Genomic DNA, 11,854 nt, shown 5'->3' on the forward strand with positions numbered 1-11,854 from the left:
GGTTATTTTTAATATCATGGTCAATTTTTCTTTTATAGCAAGGACTTCTTGCAGTACTGGCCTTAATAGTTTATGCAGAAAATTTTTCATACTCTAAACATCACTTAAGTGATGGAAATAAACCAGTTTAATAGGTCTCATGTAAGCATAAATAAAGTCCCTATCAGCCTGATTTTTCTATGAGTCTACCAAAAACTAAAGAGGAAAAACTTTGTTAGTAGATGCACAGGATAAGGAGATAGGTTTCTAATCTGTAACCTATCCTGTTCTTACTGAAGAACTGACACCCCTAAATCAACCCTACTGGGCTGCACCAGGCAGTAGCAGAGAAGGGAAAAGTTCAAGTTGCTGTTTTCTTCCCACTTGGACAATAATTTTAAATAGTATCTGGAAAATAGCTTCTAGAATACCTAGATTCAAGGTCATGGGAACAGAAATACTTATGCATTTTTACAGGACTTACCATAACATGAGCCTGACCATGGCTCTTACGACAATTCCTAAATATGGTAAAGACAATAGTATACCGCTGCATTGACCATGTATGTTTTGCAACTTAATTAAAAAGTGTCAGGAAAAAAAAGTTTCAGACCCAGCTAAAGGCCTAGGTTTGAAGCCCTTACTCACATCATTAAGTTCTTATCCAGAGAGTCCAACTTATTTCAAATAGGATTTCTCATCAATAAGTGCTCATCAAACTAAAAGGTGGTTCATTTAAATAATAAAAAGTTCAATTTGATGCTCAAGAGGCAACGAAGAAATGGTGGGAGGGTGAATTTTACCATATGTGTTCCTTGTCCTCAGTCACTTACGGCCCTAATCCAGCTCTCAAATTTGTGTTCATGATTATACAGGGACATTTTCTATTCTGTAGCACACTTTTCAGTAAGAATTCTATAATTGCTTGTAAAGACAAGACGGAATTATTTCTTTCTGTGAAAAAGTAGTTAAGGGCCAAAAGATGAAGGGATGTTATCCCTAACAGATGTATGCAATTTTTATAGAAAATAATACAACCTGCTCAAGAATACTTCTCTCCCAGTGAAAAACCCATTGCTCCCTAAACAACCCAGCTGAAGCAACTAGATGAAACCACCAAAGTGAAGGTGAATGAATTTACCCTCTTTTTACCACCCCTTCAAGTAAAATGATCTTGTTCATTATGAACTGTAGGCAGTTTGCCTCTAAAAAGCTTGGCCACCTATTTAAGTTTATATTCTGATGGGCACTTTAAGAAGTTTGGCTTGGATCCCTTGGAAAGGGAAGAATTATGCACACGAGTATGGATGACCTGGGAACTTTGCTATCTTAAAGTCACACTGATTAAGGCAAATCCAATGTCCCATTATTGCAGGGTTTGTGTATTAGTATTTTTTATAAACCAACCCCCTCAACCCCTGCTAATCCAAAGCTGAATAACTACTTTAAGACTGTTTTTAAGATCATACTTTCTTAAGCATTTAGAATAATTCTTCTTTTTCATACTACACCCACTTTTTTTTTTTTTTTTGCTTACCTAGGGCTAATTCTTCTATCTATATTAATTAAAATTCCAGTGAGGATTATAAAAACCAGTAAATTAAAATTGTGAATTTCTCTCTCATTGTGAAAATTAAAAGGAAGTATTTTATGGATTTAAAAACTTAACATTTCATTCATGATGCAAGGGTATTACATAAGGCAGGTTTCCATCCTATACTAATCACTAGTTTGCTACTGTCAGAGGATACACAAAGCAGACTGCATTGTGAAAAATGAAAAACAAAAGTTCCAGATGCTAACAAGTTTCACTTTGCTGCTGGGCACGAACACTCCTTGGAAGTCATAAAAGAAATAGGAAAACTTCTAAAAACAATACAGGCTGCTTACTACAGAAAGTTGCCAAAAAATCTCTTTAAATTCCATTAACCCACTCCAATTTCCAACATCTTTACAATTTCTGCACAGAAATCTCAGACAAGAGAGTTGTTTAATACACAAGAAGGTCAAAGATAATTTAAATTTCTGGTAACTTGTTTTATATGATCATTCCTGCCTCCCCACAAACTTTTTTTTATTTTTAGATATTGCATCTTCATGTTAGTTGCTAGTTATTCAGGTCAGTACATTATTTTACAAAGTAAGATGTGACATTAACACTCAAGCATGCATGCATAGAGAGTAAAACCTTACCTGTCTTCATCTTTGTTGGAGCCAGATAAATGTCTGTTGCAATCTTCAAACTCATCCCAGAAAGTGCTATCATCTAATACATTTTTTCTTTCTTGAACAGTTACATTTTTTATTAGATCACTTTTTGTTTTCTTTTGAGCACCTTCATAGTCCTTTGGGTCAAAGAATATACTGGAATTCATTTTTTCTTTGCCATTTTGCAAGGCACAATCTCCACTGCCTGGCTGGACTTCAACAATCTCACTCCGCCTTCTAGTACTACTTTTCTCTTCATCATCACTAGTAACTAGCAGCTTCTTTCTATCCAACTGGTGAGTAGCATTCTGTTTTCTAACTTTAGGCCTCACAACCAGCTCAGGTGAATTTCCTTGTTCAGTCTTGCCATCATTGGCATTTGATTCATTACAAGTTTCTATAGGGGTTCCGATTACAACATCTGCTACATTTTTTCTTTGTTGCGTTTCAAAACTAGCACTACTTAAGTTATTTTTTAGGGTAGCTTCATCTGCAGATGACTTTTCAAGTGTCCTATTGTTTTGATGGGCAAGGTCTGAATCTATGCTAGAACACCTCATAAGAGGCACTGATTCTAGTTCTACCAAACCTTCTCTAGATGTATTCTGGTTAAAGGTAGACAATCGTGACTGCAGACCATCCAAGGACTCTACCCCTTTCTCTAACTCAGAAATCATGTTATCAAGACTTTCTTGAAGTGTTTCTGCTTCCTTTTTTGTCAAAGAAACACCAACTTGATCATCATCATTGTCTTCTCCATCACTACTATCTGGCTCATAAGAGTCAATATTTACAAAAGCAATTCCATTTTGACCGTTCAGATCATTACTCTCTCCAGAAATAGAATCTGAACAATCTTCTGACTTTTCATCAGGATTTACACTGCTCTCTGAGGTTTGGTCATCTTCCACATTGTAACAAACTGGAGAAAATGGCAAGTCATTTGTTGCAATAGTTTGGCTCAATATAGTTCGACAAACAGGAACTTCAGATCCAATGCTTTCTATCAAAGGTTCATCTGATAAAGCAGAACAAACTGGAACCAACGGACTGGAACCTTCATAAAAATTGCAAAGAAGAATATATTGAAGTGACTGAATCTGCATTTACATATTCTTTTTAACAATGCTCATGAACAAGCTGGCAATTGACTGGAGTAACAGTGCAACTAGATGATGACACAGTTATCACAGGCATTCATTATCAGCTAATACATTAATAGTTCCACCTTTTAAAACTGAGCCCGAAGATGGCAACGAGATTTTTTTCCCCAACAAATATTATATTAGACTACTCGTATACTAACTGGATAAACAGCACTTATTCGCATGGTTTAGAAAAGACTACATTATGGCATTTTATAACAGAATAGCTTGTACCTGCAATATACAATGCAACTCTTGACTTATAAAGGAAAAATTAATAAGGAAAACAAATGCAGAAGCTCCACTTGGCAATAGCGAGTCCCACCCAATTAGGTTTGATGGACTCTTCTGAAAGTAACATGACAATGAATATGAAAACAATTTTCAGACTCTGAAAACTGCTGGCAAATTTTTAAATAAAGAAAATTATTATATAGGATTAGCTTTGAAGTTAAAGCTGGCTATAAAACTTCAAAAGCGCGCACATTTCTGTATGACCTTGATAAATGCACATGCAAACTGGAGTTTGAACTTGCACAGACAGTCCTCAACTTGCACAGACAGCCTTTGATTCATGCACTTAAATTTAACTGCTGTTAAAGGCATAGAAAGCTTTATGTATATGAGATACAATGGTTTCAAATAAAGAATGAAATAAGCATGGGTGAACAGATATGTATCAGAGAATATATGTGCTTAAAGAAGAGCTAGTAGTGAGAAGTCCTGCACAATAGGGACAGATGCAGGGGGAAAGAGAAATATTTGGCTAAATGAATGTTAATGTTCAAAGCAAATAATTCAAATATATTTGTAGTGAGGAAACTGCTAAAGAAACATTTGACTTGTGCAAATTTTGTACTTGTACTTCCTTGTATTAGAAGTGGCCACTACCTATGATGGTTCTCAGTCTTTTTAGCTTCAAAGCACCCCTCCATAACTTCTCTGAATCTAGCATCACCGCAATGTAGAATCACTGCTGAACTGCCCCAGCTTACCTCAGTGGTTCTCAGCTGGGGCCCTGCTGCCACCACTGTCAAATGAAAACTTCCCTGTGCACCTCATGTGGAACCAAATCAAAGAGCAACTGCAGCAGGAGTCCAGCTAGACTCTGCACAACATGAGTAGGACAGTTTTACTTGGCTGCAGCACCCAGGCCACAGAACCCCTAAAAAAGGGTCTCATGCCATATTGGGGTGCCATAGCACATAGCACATGGGTGACACCACATGGTAGCTCAATATTTGGATTTAAAATGAATGTATTAGGCTTATCTGAACAATTACTGCATGCCAGAAATAAGTTAAGTGATAACACTCATTTCTGAAACAGAAGGCTGTGGACTGATATTTCCCACATGAGGATTATGTATGCTACCACTGGAGTACTAGGCATTCACTGTAATGTTAGAGGAGGCTCTTTACCTAACATTAAACTGAAGTCCTTTCAATCCATGTTGTGGCTGTTCAGACAGACAAGGATACCACGGAAGTAGCAGGGAATGCCTTCCAATGTTTTGGTCAGGTTTTTCCTCAATATATAATGGGAATTAATTTACAAATATTCAAGCTAGGGCATCTGGGAAAAAAATATACCAAATACACAAATATTTGATGAATGAGAGAAAACTGGAAAATAGTCATGGCAAAAAAGATAGAGAGATAATATGACACAACATTATTAGATATAAGTTGGCAAGGAAACAATATTAAGAAGAAAAAATATTCAATAGATTTCACGGCTGTATAAGCAGAGGAATAAGCATGGACGAAGATGGTATATATTCCCCAATTATATATTTCTTGTAAAAACCTGAACAGGGAATTACGTAGAATTGTACTATAAAAAAAAGAGAGACAAAACTAGAGGTATTTGAGAGGATAAAATGAAAAAAAAACAAAGAGAGTCAGGGTCTAGCCCTCACTTGAGGCATACACTAGCTAACGATGCAAATGAGGTAAATATTTGAATATAACTGAGCACTAACTTTTGCAAGATGTAAACAAAGAGAAATAATGGAATAGCTCAGCATTATAAAAACCTTGAAGAATAACAGAAGGAAATTTAGTGTCAACTGACAGCTAGGGAGAGCATAAAGAAAGGCTTCCAAAAAGTGAAAACTTTTAGCTGGTCAAATAATTTCCCAAGGGAAGAAACAACATACGAGATGGAATTTAAAAATCTAGACTGTTAAAAAAACCCACTAGCAGATGCATAACAGGTACCAATCTTGCACTTGCAAGGAAATAAACTATATGCATCATCTAATAGGTCATTTTGAATTTCTACATTGACTTATTTTAACTGCACTCTAACTTTGTAAACAACTAATGAAATTGAAAAAAAAAACACCTAGGAAAACTGAGTAATCATGCTGCTATGGAATTATTAAAACTGAAATACAGATGGAATTTCAATCTTTCAATATTCACATGTGGTTAAATTCATTCCCGATATAACTCCACCAAGGTAGATGGAATTGCACCACAGAAAAATGTGTTGTTCAGTGGTATGTAAAATATTTTGTCATCTGGTTACATTATGAGAAAACATATAAACACAAGGTATTTTCTTTCCAAGTGGAAATTATGCAAGAGTTTGCAGCTGGTAAGCTATGGCAAGATATTTGTCATAATATATTTAAGATTCAAATGATAATATTTAGCTAGATTTTATAAACTACTTTAGTGTAGTCCAACTTTATTCTATGACGTGAATTTAAACATTTTAAAAGACAAACTAGTTTTAATTAAACTAGTTTTAATTAAATTGCTGTGAAAGACGGGAAATATGGTTGCGTTCATATAATTTAACATATTTTGTATATTCCCACCTCCCTCTTCTCCCACAGAAAACATCTCAGTTTGGAATTACATGGCACGCACATAAAGACTCCTGTTTCGGAACATCATCTAATTCTAATCCTTCACATTCTTCATTGTGCTGGTTCACATTTCTGTCTTGATTGGTCAAAGATGGTCTAAAACTGACATAAGCATGTCTTCTTCCATATCTTCTGCCTGTAATAGTCTGATATCCTCCTGCTGGTTTGGGCCAAGCAGGTTTACCAGCCTCTTGACCCATTGCTGTAAGAAAAAACAAACAAACAAACCAGAAACTAGAATTAGATTAAATAGAAGTGAAGGGAAAACAAGTCCTTGCAAGTTTCTATTTTTTCACCATTTTTATAAGCCAGAACTGTTTTTTTCATAGAATTGGTTTCCCCTAAATTTCCCATTTTTCCTCATTAAGGCCTCATCTTCCATAGATAAAGAACCTAGGCCTGCAAAGAATTAGCTCTACTGTAATTTATAGAGCAGTCCAGTTGAAAACAGGAATATGACACACAAATTTGCTGTCTTCCTGATCCCTATCATTCCTCATATCTTTCATGTCTCTGAATGAGGAGGCCATGAATCATTATTGTAAGCCTCTAAAAAATCAGACTTCAGTTATTTGACAAAATTGTCCAAAGCACTATTAAATTAAGCCCCATTTTTTCACAACAGTCTAAGCATATTAGACTCTTCCAGATCTGCATACTTTCATGTACTGCACACTGAGTTCAAAAGTTACAGTAGCCCACCAGCCACAAGGAAAGAAAAGATACTGCCAATAAACACAATGACAATTTTGTCTTAAATACACACTAAGAAAAAGAATGCAAGGACACCTGCACTTCGCATGTGGCATTTCTTAAATAGCACTGAATTAAAAACAGTGGTTCTGTGAAACAGCTGTTTCAAAAAGAAAGCGATTTTTATCCGAACTGATAAGACAAAACACAGCAGAAAGTTACAAAACCCTGCATACTCCACTCTACCAGGTCAGAAGACTGGCATTTATCCATAAATCTCTATTAACATAGTCCCTGATTTCTACAATTTGTAGTCTCCCAATCCCCATAACTATACATGCAGAATTAAAAAATAGAGCAAGGAGAACATTTTACTCTTCTTCCTTGAAAGCCACGCATTGCTGCTAACAGATCTGATATATGGCACAAACTTCTGTTTGTGATTAATCTCATTAACGGTGGTATTCACCCTTTCCATCCCATAGGATGAAGGAGTGATGTGGGGTCAGTCTGCCGGCCTGATCCACTGTGAGGTTGGAACATACTGCACCCCGCTGAGCATGACCCTGAGTGGAAGCCCAACCCATGAACTAGAATTGGCTCTGATGCAAGCCTGCACGCTGGCTCAATCTGGCACATGGGGCCATGTCATCTGGACTATGGGACACCCCATGAGTCCAGAGATTTGGTGGCAGCACTAATTACCACAGCTCTGGGAGTAATTAATCCCAATACTGCTCCCCTGCCACCAAATTTCTGGACCCATGTTGAGCCCCACAGGTCGGATGGCTCTGAGAGCAGGAGGTTGAACACCACTGCTATACAAGTTAAACCTAAGAGCAATATCACAGGAGTTAACTGGCCCTAGTTCATCTTTCTCCTGGATGGAAAAAAGAGCATTAGTCAAACCACATCTCCTAGAACAAACATTCCAGGTCATAAGGGATAGTGATGGATTCTTTACATTAGGTAACTTCATTAAGTGTAGCCATGCAAGATAATAACCCATGTGGGATCTTAACACTGTAATAAGACTTATACTAAATGAATTGTTCTGCTTTTACTAAGAGGGTACAGTAAAAGCTTTAAGACAACCTGAAACAGTATGTAAAGATCCTCATCTATTACATAGCAGGATTTCTAGTGCAAAATGAATTTCAGTTTCAAACAACCTAATAGAAAAATGCTCTCATGTCCAATACGAAGGGCATATATTAATAAATTAAAATTCACTTCAATTGTTAAACTGCTTTTCAGCATTCCAAATAAGTAATTTTTTATTCTTCAACTTGGAAGATCACCTTTTACACTCCTTGGATATACAATTAATTTTTTTTTTGCTCTTGAAAGCCACCGAAAAGGTGGATGGAGAATTAAGTTTGTGTCTTGGAGCCCATGATTTTAAGTAAAAGTTCTATTTTTCTTGGTTATTCCAGGAATTCTTTCTTCAAGAATCATGCAGGTCTCAGTAGAGTCAAGCAGGATTAAGTTGTTTGTTTAAGCTGATGGCAGGGTGTTTCTTTATGTGCACCTGTGCATTTTCTCTATGTAATGTCAATACCTACATTACATCAACTGCCAGGAATGGTGCAGCTGCACAGGTGGCTTTTACATTCTGGCATGAAAACCTGAAGTACTGCTCAAATGCATGCTAAATTTGCTGATGATGACATACCCACAGAAGGCTATCTTCTGTGTTAAGCTGGATGCTGCTAAAGGCTGTTTTTGGAATCACAAAAACTGTTCCCCTGACCCTAGAGCAGGGGGCACCCCAGAACTGTGGTTATTTGAAAGCATAATTTTGGCTGTAGAAGTCAGCTATTTTACTTAAAGTTCTGTGGAATCAAGCACCTATTTTCAGTACCAAAAGCCGATCTATAGAATTTCTTGCCTGGTAGATATTACAAAAGATGTGTGTAAGCCACACAATGGACTATTTTTCACTCAAATTTTAAGAACTGCATTATAGGCTGCTGGCAGATTTTATAATTAAGACAAGATTGACCTGTTAACTGTGCCATAAATAGTAATATTGCCCCATGTTCAAGGACTTAATGGTGGGACAAAAGGGGAAACAAGCCGCAAAAATATTTCACAAAACTTGTAACATTTTTGTGGCTGACTTCCAATGTGCCTTAATTTAAGTATGTGACAGAAAACAGAGCTGGCTTAATAGGTAATAATTCCTGCCTGTATATCACATCCAGCATCATATTGTTTAAGCAATATCTTTCATAGCTGTTCTGCTGATCAAATTAAAAGATTTTCTGCACTGAATTGTGCCAAATGATTTATATTAGTAGAGGATGGGAGTACTTCCACCTTTAACTGAACCGATGGCACAAGGGGAAAACATTCTATCCAAATACAGAACATCCCTAAAAAAATTAAGAGCCAGATACACAAAATAACCTATGTAGGATGTTTGTACCTAAACATTCACTTACATTTTGGTCAGAGCTCTCCACAAGCCAAAAGTTCTGCTTCTGTACAGAAAGATCCTCGGTCTCAACCAGGCTGAACAGATGGGACTTAAGGGTGAACAAAATTCCAACCAGGATCATCAAATCAGGAGTCCCTTTGACTCCCTCCCTGACAGGGTCTAACCCTGTCAACACACTTAACTTTTACATGGAACATCACTGGATATACAGTCATGGAACAGGTACCAGAACCCAGGACTTCTACCTGAGTCAGCATCCTTCTGACCACTGGACTGCAACTAATTGCTTCCTCCTTCTGGCCCAATGAATCTTAAAATGCTTTCTGCAAAGTGACACCGTTTCAAACAGCCCATTCTACTGAACAGGCTATAATACCATAACGTTGTATGCTTGAACGACTGAGTTTTGCTCAATCAAAAGGATTCAGAACCGATTTGGTTAATTTGACCTAGAATATGAAAAAATTTCCAAAAAAAAGATGAGAGATAACAGACCTGATTATCCACCCATCAGCCCTATTGTCTCTCTGCAAGTTTGTGTACACAGCCAAGCCCTTACCCTTCTCTAAAAGTCTAAAGTTTCAAGAAGTTAAACAAATAAAGGCTATCAAACAACAAGAATGCACTTTCTGTAGATTAAATTGAGGCTTCCTAACTAGTGATTTAAATCATGATTTCAATCGATTTGATTTAAATCAAATGCACCCAGATTCACACTCCCACGTCAATTAACTCACCTGTGTACTAGGAGAAGGAAAAAAAGAAGAAGAAAAGTTGGGTGTGAGAGAGTAAAGTATGTAGTGCACACTTCTGATGTGGTCCAAGTAATTAACAAACACTTGAACCAATAGTTGATCTAATAAGAGAGTAATCAGATTTACCCAAAGAACCTTGTCTGCCTATGTCTTTAGCTCAAGATGGCTACAACACATACCCTTGAACCAGTACAAGACACTAATCATAACCTAGATGCAGTTTTTCAATGGGAACACTGATTGCAGAAGCCTCTTTTACAGGTGCCAAGCTTTTTTTCTTTTGTTATCCTTAGGGGCTGCAAGCTCTTGAGGGACAGTGAAGCAGGACCATCCTACTTTAAAGTCTGGAAACTGCCTAGTACATAGAAGTGACTGTCAGAATAATAACATTGAAAAATACAGATTAGGGAGTAGTGACATTAAGAAGGCTGGTTATTCTTGCTCCAAGAAACAAGCGTGTAACAGATGATATCCTGATCACTGAATCCATCAACAAGTCCTGGTAACTCACTGGACCTGCCAAGATCTATTCATTTCTTTAATAAATACTGGCTATATTGAGTCAATGTTATACAGGCTGTACTACCTTTTTAGTTCATAAAGCTTAATTAGATGCCAAAGCAGTGAGAAGCTGTCCCATTTACTCATTTGCTAATGCAATTCTTTCAACATTGTAGAGCCTGGTTTGCAAGTGCTCAGCAGATTCCCACCCTGGCCCCCCAAAACAGTAGAGAGACAATAAAAAAAAAAAAAGCAAAATCTTGCATTAAGATAGCTCTCGAGAGACACGTTTTCAAAGATAGAAAGCATTTCCCACTGTAACAGTTATAGCCAGATTGTCAAAAGAGATTAGCACATTTGCCCCAATTATGGTAAATCTTGAAAACCCAACCTTCTGGTCCTAGCACTTTCTCCAATCCAGGGTTTTTGTTTTGTTGTGTTTTAATACATCAAGCAATAGTACTTACACGACTTCCACTGCAAGGCTTTTGTCTACCTTTTCTCTCATCTTAATATCACCACGTTAAGTCTAACCCACTTATTCCCTAGCTAGCATGTTTCTGAATAGGGCTGTAAATATGGTTTAAAAAAAAAATTCCTTTAACCTCCTCGAATTATATCAGTTAAATGATTAACTAATAACACAGCAGCTCAGACAACTGCTGCTGGGATCCACTCCTGCCTCCCGGAGCCCTCCGACTAGTGGGGAGGTAGGTAAGAGGCGAGCTCAGCCAGACAACACAGCCCGTGTGAAGCCCTCTGCTGGCAGGGAGAAGCAGCTAATTGCTTAACTGATGAGTCATTAGGCTGCTCCTGTTTTCTTCTTAGGCTACTGGTGCTAGTCCCCCTCACCCCTCCCTTCCTTTTGCCTGCCCTGCCTCCTGCTGAGGCACCATGTGACTTCCCTTCCCCCCCTTCCTTGGCCCACCCAGGGCTAAAGGATAACGGATAAGCTAACCAGTTGCTCACTTATCAGTTAAACAATCATTTCTTTCACATCCTTATTTCTAAACAAGCCCTCTCCTTCCTTTTGCTTGCACGCTTCAAAATGTTAGTAGGTACTTGACCCATTCCTTTCTATATATATTACACTAGCTAACTGCCCATCAAGAATGACAGGGGGGGATGGGGATGGAACCCCATGAAAGGGTCCGCACCTCACCTTCCCCAACCATTCCTTGTCTAGCCCCACTCCAACCCCTCCCCCCACTGTTTCAGGTCCAACCCCATCCCCCTTCCCCACTGCCAG

At 37.7% G+C, this 11,854-nt stretch overlaps 1 protein-coding gene across 2 annotated transcripts in view; it reads right to left on the minus strand.

The window, feature by feature from the left end:
- Positions 1-11,854, minus strand: part of PJA2 (praja ring finger ubiquitin ligase 2) — a 90,770-nt gene that overhangs the window by 35,161 nt on the left and 43,755 nt on the right. The window contains exons 1-3 of one of the 2 annotated variants that reach the window (XM_019517246.1): positions 6,215-6,302; positions 4,754-4,907; positions 2,173-3,244 (exon numbers count right to left, since the gene is read on the minus strand). In XM_019517246.1, coding sequence (XP_019372791.1) covers positions 2,173-3,244; positions 4,754-4,760 — 1,079 coding nt within the window. In that variant the 5' untranslated portion in view covers positions 4,761-4,907; positions 6,215-6,302. Of the gene's footprint in view, positions 1-2,172; positions 3,245-4,753; positions 4,908-6,214; positions 6,416-11,854 lie in introns of those variants that run through there. The other variant, XM_019517245.1, reaches the window with a different exon arrangement.

The sequence above is a fragment of the Gavialis gangeticus genome, unplaced genomic scaffold (assembly GCF_001723915.1).
Source record: "Gavialis gangeticus isolate Ggan-Ray unplaced genomic scaffold, GavGan_comp1, whole genome shotgun sequence".
Lineage (NCBI taxonomy): Eukaryota > Metazoa > Chordata > Crocodylia > Gavialidae > Gavialis > Gavialis gangeticus.